Raw genomic sequence first — 18,523 nt, 5'->3', positions numbered from 1 at the left:
GCTGGACTCCATTATGCAAATTTTAAAACTACCATCCATCCATTTTAGCAACTATGGTAAAAATAACTCGCCCCAGATAAAAAGAAAACAGGGGCTGGACTTCTGGGCTGTAGTGGCAGATGGAAAAGACATGGGGTCCTCCCATAGGCTTCATGAGAGCAGGACTGCCAAGAACTGGAAGCAAATGGGAAGCTTGGGGGAGGCAGGGAGCTGTGGCTGAAGGGCATGGAAATGTTCTCAACTCAAATGACTCCAAGACTCTGAGCCTGAAGGGGAGCTGCCTGGACATTTCCCGATATTCTCTCCACCACGAGGCCTAGAAACTACTCAAAAGCCACATTCGTGAAATCATGGCGCAATTACGACACATGCAAATGGTTAGCTCCTAACTCCAGGTTATAGACATGCACTACCTGCAGGTGTATGCTTGGTCCATTCCAAACAAAAACATGCCACAGGATGGTGTCTATTAAGTGCCGGGGGAAAGAGACTTGAGATTTTCAGATACACGTGCGTGTTGGTGGATTAACCCCAGGGTGTGTCCTAATGAAGCATGCTGAGTGCGGTGAGCCCTACTGTTTCAGTTAACATAGGAAGGGGTCCCAATGGAGCACTCTAATCAGCTGGGAAGGCAAATCTACCAGCAAGTAGAAGCAGCACAAGGAAAGAAACGTCACACCGGGTTCAGTTACAAGCAGGTTTCAAATGCAGGGAGGGGAAAAGAATGAGAAAAGAGGAAAGCAAGAAGAGTTATATAATAAATAGTAAGTTTTATACCTCAGCACCTCCGAGACAGAGGAGTCACTGTCATCAGACCTAGGGACAGAAAATTAGCAGGATTATGGGTAATTAAAACCAGGAGAAGGAAAAGCAGCAGCATAGTCAGAAAAGGAAGGGTTGTTATTGCATCCAAGCTAGCAGGGCGGGCAGACATAGGAGAGCAGACCACAGACAGAAGGGATCAGGAACAGGGGGTGGGTGGGTGCGTAGCAGAAACCATCATGAGTTTTTAACTAGGTGCTTCACCACACACTTGCAAGCCTGTCATTGCAGCCGTAAGGCTCGGAGCTTGGATTAAGAACAAAAAGGAAGTGGAGATTCTCAGGATGCTGAGTTATTGTGCATGTGTGGTTCTTCTGCAAAAGAAGGGAATGTGCACACATCTGGGAATGCCTGCCCAAGGCATAGCTACGGGTGGGCCAGCTTCTGAGAATGTTGGCGGTGACTCCCATGCCACCTCCAAATGGGAATATGGACCCAATGGTCACAGAGGTCACTCTAATGCCAGCATAGCCCCAATAGGTTCCTTTGTTCATTTATTTATTCGGCTGCTGTTCTGTGTTTTGAAAATTCAGCATCATCCCTGTGTCCTTGAAGATCAAGGCAGCCCATGTTAGAGGAATCCCATTGTGTTAACTGAAGCTCTGTCAATACTGCCACCAGCTGTCGTTCAGGAGGCTTGTGGAACACACTCCAGAAAGGGGTGGGGAACCCAAAGCTGACATGCTGGTGTTTAGAAAGCAGGACTCACATGACCTTGTTTTCCAATATCTTTCCAATATGAAGACATATCTGGAAGGCTTAACTTACACCTGTGCTGGAAAAAGCATACCAATTCCTCCCCCACACTAAAACAGAGGTAACCTGTTAATAAAGGGGCACCAGAGCAGATGGCCCCTATAGGTTGCAGACAGGGTTGGAAAGAGATTCAGAACTGCTACCCATAACATATGTGGAGAATAGGGTGCTTTTGAGCTTAAAGCACCGACTCAGATACTTGGCCGCAGAGACCAAGGACTTTGATTCACATGCCTCCACAACAGCGCATAAGAGGCTCCCTGAACGATTTGACAGGTTTCACAGTAATTGCACCTAAGTGTCTAGCACCTAAGAGGCATGGTGCTAATTCCAGTGCAAATAGGGCCCAAACCTGGAAGTCAAAGAAAAACATGCCATTCTTGGTGCTGGGTAGAGTGGGACATAAGGGGACGATATCCCTGGCACTGCCAGTTTATCCATTCTGTTGTCACCTTCTATGGGGATACAAGTTTCCCCAAGTTCCGCAGGCGGCCTTACTTGTCTAGTGCTGAGCCCTGGCTCTGGTTGCTGGTGAGGCGGGAGAAAACATTCCGGTCGTTGCGTGGCCTGCTGGGAGGGGATGAAGGAGGAGTGAATCCAACATCTGGGTTCCTAGGCAAGAAAGAGAGAGGCAGTGGGTTCCACTAATTATAGAACTATAATCTTGCAGCACTGTTAGATCCTGCATCACACAACAGTTCATTTTCCTCATTATGAGCAAAGTGTAAGAACTGCTGCCAATTGCACTCACTCACTCACACTCACCTGATAGGCTGGCCCCGGTCATATGACTTCCTCCTGGTGAGGGGTGATGTGTCTGCACCACGGGACTGTCTAGGGCTAGATGAGAGGCAGCCATGGTTAGTAAATACCCTATCCAAAGTTGGGCTCCCTCAGCTTTGAAGGAAACTGGGAGGAGCAAAGCCTTGACCAGCTGGTTCTCAGAGCAGATTCTAATATTCTCCAGGGCACACAGAACAGTCCTGCACCACATGCAGGGAATTCCTTCTTTGAAAGCTCCTCCACATCAGAATCTCCTTGCAGATGCCAAGCGACACAACAGGGAGGCTAGGATAAAAACATTCTTACTGCACGTGCCAGCTGTGTGTGCGCGCAGAGATTTTGATGTGGAAGCACATTCTGGGACATGTTTCTCTACGTGCATTACAAGATGGCACACTTCTTGGGAGGGCTGTACCAAGTGAGTTTCCATAAGGTCTGAAGTAGCCCTCATTCTGGGGACTGGGAGGACTATTTCAATTTTCAGCACTCTTGGTGTCCACAGGAGCTGCCTGCCCTGGTTCCTGCCTGGCTGATGGTGGGCTGTAAAGGCTATGCAGTTCACACCACCTAGGTTTGTCCACCCACAGTAGCAGCATCTGGGGGAAAGGGGGGGTGTCCCTGCCTTTCAAGTCTTTCACTATAGTTTGTAAACCAGGAGTACTTGAAGCTGCCAGTTTATAGGTCTGGGGAGAGGACTTGGGGAACAGTTTCACAAGAATGAGGGATCCGATGCCGCCGTGTCACGGCTACTCCCCATGAAAGACTGTGCCAGCGAAGAGGGAAACTGACTGACCCCAGAACAATGGGGTCAGAACATGACTTTCTGTTCTTTCCTTGGTTGCGCTCCCTTTGCCCACCAACTCTTCACCCTCAAGTAGGGCAGAAATCATGGCAGAAATCCAAAGCCAGCAGTCACCTACACCACAGTTTTCCCAACACGATCCATACACAGATCACCAAGTACGCTACCATGGCTTACAATGTACTCCCTCGGATGGGCAGGCTGATGGTGCGGGAGACCTTCTCCTTGTAGTAAGGATCACGGATGGAGAAGCCAATCCCATCCTCTTTGATCTCCATGAGGGATGCCAACGACTTGGTGATGTTCTTGGTGGAGATGTCCAATGTGGGCCCTAGACACTCTGCAGACACAGCTTTCATCTGGCCAGACAGCTTGGGCTCCCCCTAAAACAAAGCCCCAGAAAACACAAAGCAAACTAAGGAGCAGCAGATGGCAGGGCAACACGGGAACTATTCCCTGGTTGCCACTGTAGCTGGTGCTCAAATTCAGCCTGGGAAGACTAGCATTTCTTGGTCACCTCAATCTCAGAAACCCCTGCAAATATCCCAAGCAGCTTTCCAAGACCTTCCCACTTCACTCTGAAATTAACATGGACAACAACAGAACACACCACCTACCACTGAGCAGCAATTGCTGGTCATTCAGAAGAGACCTAATGAAGTTCCTGTGCCCCCCACCCCCTCCATCCCACTAGAATTCAAGTAGGCCAGTCTAGGGCCCATTGTTTTCTCTGGATAAAAGGCTTATTCAACAGAGCCATGGCTAGGACAGACAGAGACATAACACACATCAGTCCAGGGCTTTGTTTTAATTTCATTGCCGATTCACTGGAGGAGGGCCAAAGCTTAAGAATCACCATCTGGATGTACAGCACCACGGCTAGCTGCCAAAATGCAGTACAAATATCATAACTTGGCCTCAGTGAAATGTAGGGAAGATGAAAAAATGGTGCATATATCCGTGGGGGGCTGTCCACCATTTGGAAAGCTACAGAAGAAGAACGTGGCAAGGTCAAAGTGCCATGTTCCGCTTTAAAAACAAACATATATAAACAAATATAGCCAAACATAAATCTGACCACATGGGGCACCTTCAACAAGAAAAAGCATTTCTGTACAAAAATGACCAGGATATCCTACAACGTTGTCAACATTTTCATGTCACTGACCATTGTTCAGGTTGGTGAAAATCTTAAACTCCTTCCTGGCTATTTGAAGCTTTTGTTAGTTCTGGATGGATCTGCTAACCATCTTTCCTGGGAATTTCCATAACGAAAATGTATAACAACAACAACAAGAATTGGAAGTGTTTGCCAGACTCAAACTTACCCTACACTTGAAGTCATCCTGACTGGCAGAGCCCTTCATGGAGAAAGACTGGGAAAAGCTGCAGGGACACAGAGAGAGTTTTGTGCACACATAGTTTCAGTAAGAACTACAGAGGTGCAAACTAACTAAGAGACTCTCCATCCCAGCAGAGCTTCAGCCCTTAACTCAGGAGCCCACTTCATTCTTGCACCACAGGTTTTCTAGCTTAATTCCAGAATTTTACAGAAAAGAACCATGTAGGGATTTCTTTCATACTCAAAGCTGACTTTGGAGGGTGGCTACATTGGTCAACACATGGAATTTACACCCTGCCCACCTTTTAAAGCCCACCACAGCCTAGAGGGAAAACAGGCAGAAAACACTCAACCTGTGCCCTGCAGTCTCTCTGGGTGCACAACTCACCTCCCCTCTGAGGCCATGCTGAATTCAGAGACTTCCTCATCTGTACTGGCATAGCCATTCTCTGTGCAAAAGGATAAAACAAAAACCAGGTAGAGCGCATCCACTAGCACATGGGTACTTAGCTCTGGTGTTGGACCAAAACATACCCCTGCTTCCCTCTGACCCAGGTCATGAATTAGGGTAAGCAAAAAAGAGGATTTCTAAGCGAACATGATTCTATCTCAAAGAAGCAAAAGCTACTCCAAACTCCCACCTTGCTGCACGTTGTGGATGAGCGCCTGTAGCTCAGGGTGGGATTCTGCCTTTTCCCGCAAGGCATCCAGGATGTGGTGGTTCTGAGAGGAGCCAGTCACATCTGTTTGTCTCAAGCGGCCTTCCAGCAGGCGGATCTGGGCTTCCTTCTGGGCTACCTGCAGGCTCTGTTTTGCAAAAATTGGAGGATTAGGCAAAAGCTCAGCGGCAGCTTTCCTACTTGTGAAATGCCCTCTCTAGTGAAACACCTCTGTCTCCCTCACTCCATTCTAAAGCAAAACTATTCAAAGAAGTTCATTAACCTTGTCCATCAGGACTGATCGGTCTACTTGGGGCCTTTGAACAGACCAACTTGCTACTGAAGAGTTGCAAAGCAAGATGTGGCTATCAGATCTCTGGTCCACATGAGAGAGAAAGGCTGCTTAAAAAAAATTATAACTTACCTTGTCTATGGATGCCTTGAGGAAATTGTCCAACAAAAGCCGTGCCTCAGCCAAAGAGCAGGAGCTGATCACCACAGAGGTGTCTGTGGAATCTAGTTCTTCCTAGAGACCCACAGGAGAAAAACAACAGAATGAGAAAGTCTGGGAAAGGGCAGTTGCAGTTTGCTACCCATGCCAGCAGTTGGACTGGTTCCTTTGCTAAAGATTTAGCTCCATAGGCTAAGTGGCTTTGCAAGAGACCCATCCAGCAGATTTGTGCATTAAAGGAGTAGTCAGTCTCATATTATCAACTTGCTCCAGACCCTGAACCCAAATCGTATGCACTACAGAGTGGCCTTCCCCAAATGTGGTGCCTTCCAGATATTTTTGAACTATGACTCCCATCATCACCCCTGACCATTGGGCATGCTGGCCATGGCTGAAAGGCATTGGGAGTCCAAAACACCTAGAGGTCACCAGGCTGTGGAAGCTGTTATAGGCCAATCAGAAGCCTTTGCTTGAGATGACTACAGACCAGCAAGTTCACTTAGGATGCTGAGACTTTCACACAATTGCCAAATTCTCAGAACTCTTAATAGCGGATTGATACTATTTTGTTAAGAATTTGAATTGTTATAATGTTAGTACCACTGATACAAAACCATTTGTTTGGACTGCTATTTTATGCTTTTGAAAGGAACTGATACACAACCGTTTATTGTGTGTTCGGGGGGCATACATTTATGTGGAAAAGGAACATACCAAATAAGAAGGGGGAGGGGGGAAGAAATAGCAGTTCCTCAGAGGAAATAGCAGAGACCCAGGACTTTCCATACTCTACAAGTTAACTTCCCAGTCTCTGCGTCTTACATTTCCCCAGCCCACCCCTTTTAAGGAAGCAGTAACACACTGAAACAGCCCACTGTAAATGAAACAAGAGTTTAACTCATTAAGGTAAGATCAGAAGACATAGTGCTTCCTGATCCACCCACTGTAACTGATTATCTACACAAGAGCTCAGCCAGCCAACCTCAGCTCATCACTGGGTCCAGGTCCAACTGCATTCCACCCTCCCAAACTGCTTGCATCATGGATAGATCAGACGCACCTTGGTCTCTTCAAGCTGCATGATGGTGGCCTGGCAGTCAGAAATGCCGTCATTGATGTAGTCAATGTTGGCTGCCAGCACCTCAATCTCCTCATTCAACTCCTGCAGCCCCTTCTGCTCTTCAGGGTTCTCTGTCTGCAGCTTCTCCCTCTTCCCCAGAAGCATCTCCTGCATCAGTGACAGCTCCTCACGTTTCTGAAAATGGGGAACAGAAGGCAGAATGTTTCCTCTTTGCCAGTGCTGTGCAGCCCCTTCTCTGGCTCTCTTCCCAGGCCCTTCGCCTTCTGCTCCAGTGAGAAACAGCCATTTTTCATCACCTTGATGAGTCGCTCCATATCCGACTCCAGATTGATGATGGTCATCCTCTGCATGACAATGTCAAAGACACGGCGCTCCAGGGACTGCCACTTCATGCGGGCTGTCTTACTGAAGGTTTGGTTTGCCCCTTTCTTTGCGAACTTCTTCCTGCAGATGGAAGTCATGTATGAAAAACTGAACAACATGATCTTGGAATTATCCAAAACCAGAGATGGAAAGGCTCCCAGATGTTGCTGGGCTCCACCTTGCATCAGTCACAGCAAAATGGCAAAGCTGGAGTCCAGCAATATCTGGAAGGATCCTCATCCCCGTGCTAAATATTCTGGGTCATTCCTACCCAAGCATACTGGGTGGATGGAAATGGGGGCACATAGAAGCCAGTGGATTAGAAGTCAAGACAGGCCTCAAAGGAATCTATATCAGACGGTTTTAGACACCTAGGTCAGTCTGACTTACTTAGAAAACTGCTAACTGGGCCAGTGTCTTACCTGACGGTTCGAGTCCCATTTGTGGAAGGAGGAGGATCTCCCAGAAAGGTGTTGATTTTCCGATTCCATTGGCGCACAATGCTGGAGACAGAACGAGAACTAGATTCTGGCTCAGAGGAGGTGGTGCTGGTGGAGACCTCTACACCTGAGTCCAGCATGGTTTGCTTCTGATTCATTCTTCCAGCAACCCGATCAGACATAGGTTTGGCCAGACGACGCAGAGCAGAGACCTGGACAACAACACAACAAAGCAGTCCAGAAGAATGGAAAATATAGAGGTGATAACAGACAGATACAGTCTTAAGCAGGGCTGCTATGTGAAAATTTCTTCAAAGTGTTAGCTGCTCAGTCTCCAGCCTCAACTCTAGTCTCTACTCATCCCTAACAGAGATCCACAAGTGCAAAGTGTCTGCTTACAGTATCAGCTGTTTTTATGGATGTTCCCAGTAATATTGGACATTCATGTTAGAATGAGAAAAATGCCACAAGTTACCTACATATGAGCTCAAATGTGTAACGAAATAAAGAACCATGTTGGCAATCACACACTAAGCCATGTGTGACACAGCAGGTATGACGCCCAGTTGGATGACACTGAACAACAAAGTTGCTCTGGGTAAAAAGAGAGTGGGCATCCTAAAGGAAGAGAGAGAAATCGTGTAACCCACAATAGCTCAAAAGAATTTTGGATGCAAATTCTTTCTGTCAGATCATCCTGCTGTGTCCTATCTTTTCTGTGAAATATGAGGAAAATTGTAGCTTTGCCAGGGTTTTTTCTGGTGGGGGGATAGGTTGTTTTTGTCTAGGTGAGATATTACATTCGCCTTTGTATTTTGGAAAGGTGGTTTAATTATTTTTAAGAAAAGAAAGAAATAGTTTGTCCATCGTACACTGTTCCATGTAAAGAATTCCTGATGAGTGGGAGAAATATTCCTTGTCTGGTTCATTCATGTCTCCAGTCTGAGTGAGTGCTTATGACAGGTAAAAGCACACCCACCAAAAATATCCACAAGCCTTTCTGCATGACAGTGAGAGGCTTTCAATATAGCAAAAGCCAAGGCGAGTGTATTTTTAGAGGAAACTAAACATTTGACTTCCTTGTGAGCAAGAAGGTCACCACTCACCTCTTGGGTTTTCCTGCGAAGTACAATCTCCTGCTGCCGCTTCTGAGATTCTAGCGCTCGAATCTGAAACTGCAGGCACAGCATGATAAAAGTTATTAACAAAACCCGCAGGCAGATGATCTCAATGGGGTGATGTCAGTCTTGACTTAAATGGAGACAAATGTGTATTGGTGTAAAAGGAATGTATGGAAGGAAGCCAACTCCTCCTAAACCACAATAGGTCTCAAGTTGCTTTGGAGCACAAGAGGGGAGAATGCTGCTGCTTTCATGTCCTGCTAATAGACTTCCCACAGGCAACTGGGTTGGCCACTGTGAGCACAGGACACCACACTAAATGGTCCTCTGGTCTGATCCAAGAGACCTCTTCTTATGTATTTGTAGACACACAAGTTATTTTTGTGAAGATAGCTGAAGGCACAGCTTCGCTTTGCATGATTGCTCTGATTATACTGAGCGTCTTCCCCTCTCCTGTCCACCAGCAGTCTATGGGTTTTTGTAAGCTCTACTAGGAAGAGGCTTCTCAAAGCTTCAGCAGCCACAAATGGTGCTCTTGCCCACCTCCTGCCTCCTCTGCTCCTTCTTCAGCTGGGCAATCTCCCGGTTCCTTTTCGTCTCTGCCAATCTGCGCCGCTGCTGCTCCTCACGCATTTGTTTCATCAGTGCCACCTGTAGGGCACAAACAGACTCAATGCCAAGCTTAATAACTGAGAAGCTGGCTTGCCCCAGTGACTATCTAGGGCCACTTCCCCCAGTTGGGTGCCCAAGCTGGGTGGGCTGAGGGTGGGAATCCAAAACACCCAGAAGGTGCCCTGTTGCTTGAACTCAGCCAAATGAAGAATTGCAAATTCCCAGGCAAGGTACCTTGGCTTTCTTCATCTCTGCCACTTCTGCATTCAGCTTCTTCAACTCTCGCTCATATCGCGACTGGTTCTTGAGGAGGCGGGCATGCTCCTTCTGGGCTGCCTGCAACTTTTGCAGGTCCCTGTTCATCTCCCTTAGACGCTTCTCATAATCTGCTTTGATCTTGTTCGCCTTCTCTTCTGTGTAGCATTCCATGGAACCTGAGGGAAAGAACAAAGGAAGTATGTAGATCAGGAGTGATGGACTACAGCTCCCATCATCCATGACCAATTGGCCATGGTGCCTGGGGCTGATGGGAGTTGGAGTCCCAACAACATCCAGGGGGCCACAGCTTCCACATCTCTTGATGCAGATTTTAAGTACTGTACTCAGTGCCAATGTCACTGATTACACTTTAAGTGTATGGGTAGAAATGTTGCTTAAGCAATCTTTCCACCCTTGTATCACAGCCTCGGTTGAGAATCCAAATGCAAAATCTTTCATTATCAGCAAACAGATGCTGTTCGAACTGTCAAAATCGAATTTCACCCCAGTGGCATGCCCTTACTCAGGTTTTGCAGGACCCTGTCCCTCTCTTGCTGTGTGTCACGGATCTTGTTCTGCAGTAGAATCAGCTTCTCCTCATACTGGTGCTTCAGAGTTTGCAGGCGCCGCTGGCTGTTCTCCAGCTCATCTATTAGCTTCTGTTTGATCTCGATCTCACAGGTCAGGTCAGCCAGATCAGCTTGGAAATTTGCTGCTACATAAGACACACACACACACAAAAACAAAAAACCCTTCACCATCTTGAAGATAGTGGTATCGAAACTCATTACAACCTCCACTAAAGACAAGAATAAGTTGTATCCCTTTTATGGAATTGAATGCTAAGAGAAATAGGCTAGCATATGTACAGACATGTTTCTTGTGCTATTAAAAGGATTACAACAGTAGTTCCAGATGGAAAGCATGGGGGCTGTGGATTCAACATTTCAAACCCAAATGAATTAAAGGCCATCCCCTCCAAATATCCTGAAGACTGTGTGTGTTGTATTCACCTAGAGACTGCACTAAGAGTCATCAGCCTTTCAACACTTGCTGCAGTAGCTTACCCTTTTCTTCAACATCCGAGTCAGAATCCACCAGGCTTTCTTCACTTCCCGAATCATCTTCCTCTTCCTCCTCCTGGCCACCTTCTTCCTCGCAGCCACTCTCATCCCGTTCCTCCTGAAAATAGAAGGTACAGTGATGAGAAAAAGGGGAGTGGTGATGCAGCTTGTTCCAAGGAATTGCAGTTCCAACCCTGCCCAACTTTTGGTTGCATATGGCAATCTGCTTTCCTTGGTTCGCTAATTTGTTCCTATGGCAATCCTTAATTCAATGCATTTTGCACTGCTTAGGAACACAGGCACCATGGGGATGTTACTTCTTACAGTTCATACTTCCTTTCATGAATTCAACCTTCTGTTCTTCTAGCTGACGAATTAGCAAAACACTAGAAGATCAGCGCTTACCATTGCCCTGGACATGGATTCAGAAATCAAGCCAGATGTTGGGAAGTGAAGGCAGAGAAGATCTAACACACACCACCAACAACTCAATCAAACCATGATGTATTTTTCCTGGCCATTCATTCTACTAACTTCCAAGCCTTTGGCTTTCAACTCTGCTCTTCAAAGCAAGGACCCTAGAATGTAATCCCAGTGTACACAGCGGGCCTACTGCATTCCCAAATGTTCATCTTAAATATATCAATATAACAACCCCCTGCCCCCAAAACAAGAACCAGTGCAGAAATAATGTAATGACTGTGCACAGTCAAAATTATGCCTTTAGCAGTGCACTGTTATTTCCTCCAAAAATAAACAAGTGTGTCAGTTTTAACCAATTTATTTAACTTTATTTAAATCAAAGAATGTTTCCATTTTGTAATGTGCACAGCCCCAGGCTTTTAAGAATCCAATGGCATCCCACAGAGACATCCATGTCTTGCTTTTCTTGACAGAAAAGCAAGACATAATTCACGTACTTAAAAAAACACACCTATTTGTCAGCCTATTCTGCTCCATTTATCCAAGGGCGTTGGATTAAAGAGAAGCTTGCATTTCTCAGAGGAGATGGCAGGAGATATTTTATTGAGACTCAGGAGCCTAAGGAATTAGTATGGCAATTGCTGAGGTCAGGAAACGTTTGAAGCAGATGTTAAATCTGGCTGAAGGGAATAGCACTTGAGATGTCCTTTACGGCCAGTTTCTCATTATGCTGAAAAATTGCCACAGGGCTCATCCTGATGCCACCAAAGGCCAGCAGTAAGTTTGGCACCCTTAATAATTGCTCAAAAGAACCCAGAAGTTGTATGCAAGAGAAGGGCAAGATCTCTTACCTCTTCCACTTCATTCTCATCTGTCTCATCTGCCTCATTTCCCTGCTGCATCCTCAACCTCTTCTTAAACCCTTCTTTCTCTGGGCTGCAGAAAAGAAGGCAGTTTTACATGAACATCTGTTTCTAAATCATTCATTTTTATTCCAGATTGCAGAGTCACAAAAACAGGCCGTCAGGGCAGCTAAGAAAACAAACACCACTCCAATTACAACAAATCAAAACAAAACATTTCATCTGCATAACTAATGGGAAGGGGACATTTGGCTAAGCTCTTTGCTTGCAGTCACTCTCACAAAGCTTTCTGCAAGACAGCAAGTATTTACCATCCTTACAATACAGAAGGGAAAATCAAAGCTCAACACAGAAAAGGGTGTTGTATTGTAGATCACGAGAGCTGCATTACAGGAGTCTCATAGAGTGAGAATGATGGAAAACAAATATATTTTGATACTTCTAAAAAGTTCTGAAGGCCCAGCAGCCTAACCAGAGTAGAAGGGTCCTGAGCAGATGCAAGACAGAGGAACCCATTTTACCTTTTCCTTCGCAGCTTAGTCTCCTTCTTCAACCGTTCTATATCTTGCTTGGCCCACTGGATGACTTCTGAGGCCTCAGCTTGCACAGAGGAGACAGGGCTATTTGAAGCTCCCAGCCCAGGAGATGAAGATAAGCCCAGGGAATAAGGAAGCCTAGAGGAAACTCGTGATAGACCGCGACGAAGTGATTCATTCATAGCTTCGCTCTCCAAGAGCTTTGTCCTACAAAGAAGACAAGAGACAGCAGTCACCTCATAGTGCCCATTATATACTGAAGTCCTGACATGAAGACAGAGACAGATTCCTATGGGAACTGTGGGGAGTAGAGTATCTGCTAGCCCAGAATCACATGGATACAAGTTCATCTGATGCCCTCATTGACACGCAGTTAAGGGACTCAAAAAGACCATAAGGGAGGATGCTCAGCTCTTAACTCTTGACAGCACACAGTTTCATTAACAGGAATGAGCAGGACCCAAAAGGCAGTATAATGTTTAATCTCTTGACTCAGCAGAAAAGAAAATCTGAGGGAGAAAACACTCGGGGGAGTGGGGGGGGGGCTGAGAAACCTTCTAGTTATGATCATTCTTGATGTGAGGGGGGAAAGAAGATGGAGTGCTGGGGGACACACACTCCTTCCTCATGATGTCTACAAAGCAGTTATCTCAGATAAAGGGAAGGGGCCATTGCTCTGCGGTAGAACACATGCTTTTCAATGAAGAAGACCCGAAATTCAACTCTTGGCATCTCCAGCAAAAAAAGAAGCCCAAGTGCAAGGTGCTGCGGAGATCATGGAGTGACACTGTCAACTGGAGCCATTTGTACTTATCAAATGCAAATTTTGATATCCTGAAATTCTGTTAGTCAGAACATCAGAAAATCAAGGAAGTCATGCTACTACTATGATTCTTTGACATTCTGAAGCAGAATATTTGACTACCATATTACTTGCATCTGCTTCTATCCCCCCAGCTCCATGCTTGGCTATCTGCATCCCTGTATCACTCCTATTGCATGCCTGGCCAGCAGGGGGCTCATGCTACTACATGCTTGTGTACTTGTGGGAGCTTCAGCTGTTTGTTCCTGCATCTGTGGCATACTGCTGCAAGTTTATGTGCATGTGGGACCTGCAACTGCTGCTCTCAACTTTATTGCCTTTGTGTGGCTGTGAAAGCCACCACTGCAGACAATGAGGTTATTTTAGGCACCTTTGTTTACAATGCCCATACCTTGGGAGCGCACAAGTGAATTTATAAGTACCACAAGTCTCTTATATCAAAGGGTTGTTTCTTTTTTATTATTATTAACGATTTCTTACTTTACAAAAATACGTGCATTGTCTCTTTTTTAAAGTTGTGTTTTCTACAGATCAGTTTCATTTGTTGTGAGACATTAGTGTTGCAAGCAGTATTAGGTTGGGAAGAAAAGAGGGGGAAAGAGGACAAGAGGGGATCTTGAGTGGGGTGGGGTGGGCAATGCTTCTATTCTCTTCCTTAGTGTATGTGTGGGGTTTTGTGTCAGCATCACTTGTATGGGTTCTCTTATTATTCGCAAAGGGTTGTTTCTGATCCTAAAGTGCTCATCATTTGAAGATTACAGTACACAAAGGGCAAGAAGCCACAGGGGTGAAAGTACTGGCTTAGAGCTACTTCAATAGTCACCAGTTTAGAAGTTAGATAGTTTTCTCTTTCAAGAAGGTATGGCCACTTGCAAAAAGAATAAAAGTGGGTGGGGGAATCCAGAGGACCACTCTGTCTTACCTGAGCTCCTCTATTTCCCGGATGTAGTTCTGAATCAGAGCACCAATAGCTTCGTTGCCATCACCTGGGAGAACAATGACGCAAAGACACAGAAATTAAATTCTAAACAATAATGGAGAAAGATAGACAAGAGCAAGCAAGATCCCAAAGAAATCAGAGAAGCCCAATTGCTACGGAAAACAAAAGCAGCCAGGCTAAGCATGCTTCACTGAACATATGGCTAACATCATGCACAGTTTGGTCCTTCATAAAACCAACCCTGAAATCTGTAAACGCAATTTTTCTCTTTTGACTTTAAGGAATATATAGTGCCATTTGTATGCTGTCTAATGAAATGGTCTCAAGACCCCAAACAGTTGCCCCTCTCAGCCTCACCTGCCTTGGCAAGAATCAAGTTGGCTTCTTGGCTCATCAAGTGTGTGACACGGACGTTGATGGCATCAATAGCTTCTTGCATGGCCTTCACACGCATACGCAAAGTGGTGTTCTCCTTCTGCAGCATGGCATTCTCCTGGAACAGGTCGCTGTAGCCTTCAGAGCCATCCTCTCCAATGACACGCTTACCCTTTGGAGACAGAAATGAATGAAAACACCAGTAGGAAGGGCTGGAGAGAACATGGACTGGGGTGGAAGACAGTCGCCCTGTGCGCATCCCAATTAAGGGGCATAATCATCACAGTATACTTCAGTCATCTCAAGCCTTCTGCCTGTAATGGTAGTCTTGCACATACAGGAAGGCTCTGAAGTTGGGGTACTTTTCAAGTATTTTATAATCCACCTTTCTGCAGAAATAGTTCAGTGACTGCCATGTTTTTTTGAACCAGCTCTTAAAGAGTTGCATAAAAGATTTATATTTATGTTTATACGCCAGTCTTTGATCATTGGGGCTTCTCAAAGTAGAGTATTGCATTTTAAAAGACAGTAAAATCTATCACCTGAACTTTTAAAAAAGAGATTAAAAGACCACCAATAAAAGTGCACCACAAGCAAGAGCTTGTGGCAAAATCATGCAATGGTGGACTTTGGGCTCTCAAATTTCAGCGGCGCACTATATACTGGGTTTGCTCTCTCCAAAATAGGTTGCTATCATCCCTATTTTGAAGATGGAGAAACTAAAGCTTAAAGAGACCTGCCAATGTTCATCTATAGCAAATCATCTGCAGAATTAGAACTTTTCAAATAAAAAAAGGGAGTAGGCCAAATATGGCATTGATATATTTTCTCCAGGGGAATTTAACTGGGTGTGCAACATTCCGAAAGAGGGGGGGGGGGAGAAAACACCACTAGGGACAAGGGACTTCGAGTGCTGAAGTTGTGCCACTCAATGCAAAATGCTCCTGACATCTCCTTACCGCCTTGTACTCCATGAGCTCCATCTGAAGGCGAGCAATTTCAGCTCGCAGGGCACTGATCTGCTGGCTCGTCTTATCCTGGTTCACCACCACTTTGTTCTTGATGTTGCGAGCTCTGTTGGCATACTTAAGGGTATTCAGGGTCTCCATAAAATCCCGATCAGAAGGGCTCACGCAGGCAATCATTATGGTTTGGCTACAAAGGTGGGAGAACAAATAAGGTCAAGCACAGGAGGGCTGCTAGTCTTCCTGCCACACCAGCTACCTCCCAGGGAGAGTAGCAGTGCAGAGGTCAAGCCATTTCCAATGCTGGCAGTCTGGCAGCTCAAACCAACCAGCTGCAGAGGGCTCCAATTTGTTGAATGGTGAATCAGAGTTCAGACAAGAGTTCTGAACAACCTTGCCCCCCCACACTTGCCTTGGGCAAATTACCAAATAGTCTGCCAAACAGAAAGCGGGAGTTCCCAAATCCAAAAGGCCATGATAAGACAGACAAAGAACATGAAGGAAATTTGGGGGGGGGGGGAGAGAGAGAAGGGCAGCTGTAAAAGGAAACAGACTAGAAAAGAGGGGGAAAGAAGAGATTACAGTGATCCCATGTTAGGAGGTACAGTTGCCAGAATTCTGGATCAAAAACAGCTTAGGCATATTATGTAAGCATCTATTCTGCAAAAGCCAATAATCACATTTGGAACCCAGCAAGAAATGAGGCCCGGGATGTGTTTAAAATACGTTCCTTGGCACATCTGCTGTGGCCTTGCCTTGGGACCTCTCATTAAGGGCTCCCATGGCCATGCAGTGTTAATTATAACACACAATCCAGACAGGCTCCTCACCTGCAACCCCCAATGCCAGTAACCCTGCAAAAGCTACAAACAGCTGTTCTAGTGCCTCTTTCCATTACCTGTTGCCACCAAGGGAATCTTGGAGGAGCCGAGTCAGCTTTGAATCTCGGTAGGGCACATGCAAGGCTCTCTTGCTCTGGTCCCCAAGGGCGCTGATGACGTTTCCCAGTGCTAGCTATCAATAAAAAGGACAAGTCGGCGAATAAGAGATGGACCCTTCCCTTGTGCCTTTATTCTGGCACCATACATTCCTCATAGAAAAGTCAATGCAGCTTCAAGCAGTTATTCCCTTTTTGAGGTCACAAATCAGCCCCCCACCCCCACTTACTGGGCTGAAACTTATACTGGTAAACACCATGACTTTTCCATTACAGGGATGAACCATATAAACCACATAAACTTTGTTGCTATATCATCATGACTGAACCTTAGTCTACAGAATCTGGCTTTCACAGAAGCATCCATCCAACCCTAGAGAATCTCAACTCATTTTTAAAAAGATACAAGCACCAATATTATACCTGTATTATACATGCTTGCAAATGTCACTGTCACTTTCAGACTATACTATAGTTCCATTTCCACAATTCCCTGTCTCTTAAATTTGCAGTGGCTTCAGGGACAGAGCCTTGCCCACCAAAAACAACATAGATTTCATGGCGTATCCCAAGGGTCAGCAACTTAAGGCCCAAGGGCCACAAGTGGCCCGCGGGAGTCGTTTATGTTATGTTGTGGGCGAGCATATCAGACGACACAGCGATTCTTCAAACAGCTCTTGTATATTCAAAGGCCAGAACAGAACTGAACTGAAGAGCTCAGTCAGCCTCCTTATATAGAGCTCCAGAACAACGTAACTGTAGCAACTTTCTAAAACTATCCAATCACTTTCGATCCTTCATTTGCATAACTATCTACAGTATCCCCCTGCTGGCCCAGGGTGAGAACTTCAGTACATAACAGTTTAACTGGCCCACGAGCCTCCCCTGAACTGAGTCGCCCGCTCAGCGAGTCCCCGCGCGCTGCGCTAAACCAGCGCAACACAGTGCGGGGCTCACTTTCGCAGCACCAGAAATCGCGTCTGCGCAGATGCTGGAAATCGCAGGTGCATGCGCTCCGGACCACGGAAAGATCTTCGCTGGAGTGAGCCGGCCCAGGCGAGGTAAACCTTGCGGACCCCTGGTGTATCCCATTCCATGAAGCCTGCATGCTACAACAAAGAGCTCTTATATGCCTAGACCAAGCCATGGTTTGTGCAAACTCCAAAACAGTAACAAAGGTGCTGGACAATACTTGGTTTGCCAGACAAAATATTACAGGACATGGCACCTGTTGTCATATCCAATGCTGACCCATTTGTATGATAAAGGCCATACCAAACCACAGTTGATGGAGATCCCTTCCTTGGCTCTCTCGCCAGTTGCACCAGTCCGCTTCAACCTCTCTGAGCCAGCCAGGTCAACAAAGTGGAATTTGGCTGTTCGCGTCTCATATTCACTAGAAGGTTGGGATCCCTCTAGGAGACTGTTGGAGTCTCCATTCACCTGCAATCGGAACACATCCCAGAATCATTTCCCGAGGTGTAATGGATTCTGCAACTGCTCTACCCCTGTCCTCCCCTTCTCATGTCCTTACCAAGTGTACAGGGGAGCAGACGCGCATTTGGCAAAGGTAGATGGTGAAGATGGCATGGGAGCGGGAGCTCTGGACATTCATCTGGGTGCTGGCTGTGGTTCGAGAGAGAGCTCCCTGCTTCAGGCACTGAATCAGCTGCAGGGACAGAAGAGATATGGGATGGTGGTTACACTTTCTACCAAGATGCAAGGCAACACATGCACACACAAAAGCAAACTGAATCATTTTTCAACCTTGCTTGAACAGGCATACAGCTTCCTGCTGGATGCTATTTCATCACTAGCTCTTGCAAAAGTCAACCCCCTACAGAACTATAACAATCAGGATCGAGCTAGATCTGACATGCAGTCGTGTGTCTCTTTCTCCTGACAGGGCCAGAAGGGAGAGTGACGAGGAGGCCAGGTTGGTAGGGTTGTTCAACTCTGTCTCCTCTGGTTTTTTCTCAGCTCAAAATCGTACAAACTCCTAGCTCCAAATACAATTTAGTACTTTGTTGAGGAGGTGTTAATTATTACCACTGGATCACTTATATAAACTAAATTATACAGCGACAGAAAACCTGGCGAGACAGGA

At 46.1% G+C, this 18,523-nt stretch overlaps 1 protein-coding gene and 1 long non-coding RNA gene across 7 annotated transcripts in view; one reads left to right on the top strand and one right to left on the bottom strand.

The window, feature by feature from the left end:
• LOC310709587 overlaps positions 1-18,523 on the top strand; it is a 479,424-nt gene that overhangs the window by 48,529 nt on the left and 412,372 nt on the right. The window lies entirely within an intron of this gene.
• Positions 1-18,523, bottom strand: part of KIF21B (kinesin family member 21B) — a 65,520-nt gene that overhangs the window by 13,424 nt on the left and 33,573 nt on the right. For 2 of the 6 annotated variants that reach the window (XR_014527578.1, XM_083509368.1), the window contains exons 5-28: positions 17,951-18,085; positions 17,692-17,859; positions 16,378-16,493; positions 15,474-15,669; positions 14,497-14,686; positions 14,122-14,185; positions 12,362-12,583; positions 11,829-11,913; positions 10,558-10,672; positions 10,014-10,205; positions 9,467-9,666; positions 9,164-9,271; positions 8,606-8,674; positions 7,482-7,711; positions 6,993-7,140; positions 6,676-6,870; positions 5,589-5,690; positions 5,147-5,312; positions 4,894-4,954; positions 4,492-4,549; positions 3,341-3,546; positions 2,344-2,418; positions 2,077-2,190; positions 778-816 (exon numbers count right to left, since the gene is read on the bottom strand). Coding sequence is in view for 3 of the 6 variants with exons in the window: in XM_083509368.1 (XP_083365494.1) it covers positions 778-816; positions 2,077-2,190; positions 2,344-2,418; positions 3,341-3,546; positions 4,492-4,549; positions 4,894-4,954; positions 5,147-5,312; positions 5,589-5,690; positions 6,676-6,870; positions 6,993-7,140; positions 7,482-7,711; positions 8,606-8,674; positions 9,164-9,271; positions 9,467-9,666; positions 10,014-10,205; positions 10,558-10,672; positions 11,829-11,913; positions 12,362-12,583; positions 14,122-14,185; positions 14,497-14,686; positions 15,474-15,669; positions 16,378-16,493; positions 17,692-17,859; positions 17,951-18,085 (3,254 nt within the window). In the remaining 3 variants the exon portion in view is untranslated. The remainder of the gene's footprint in view (positions 1-777; positions 817-2,076; positions 2,191-2,343; positions 2,419-3,340; positions 3,547-4,491; positions 4,550-4,893; positions 4,955-5,146; positions 5,313-5,588; positions 5,691-6,675; positions 6,871-6,992; positions 7,141-7,481; positions 7,712-8,605; positions 8,675-9,163; positions 9,272-9,466; positions 9,667-10,013; positions 10,206-10,557; positions 10,673-11,828; positions 11,914-12,361; positions 12,584-14,121; positions 14,186-14,496; positions 14,687-15,473; positions 15,670-16,377; positions 16,494-17,691; positions 17,860-17,950; positions 18,086-18,523) is intronic. The other 4 variants (XR_014527579.1, XM_083509369.1, XR_014527577.1 and 1 more) reach the window with 3 other exon arrangements.

This window comes from Podarcis liolepis (assembly GCF_965112155.1).
Source record: "Podarcis liolepis genome assembly, chromosome: 6".
NCBI lineage: Eukaryota > Metazoa > Chordata > Lepidosauria > Squamata > Lacertidae > Podarcis > Podarcis liolepis.
This window is presented reverse-complemented; position numbering and strand designations above follow the sequence as displayed.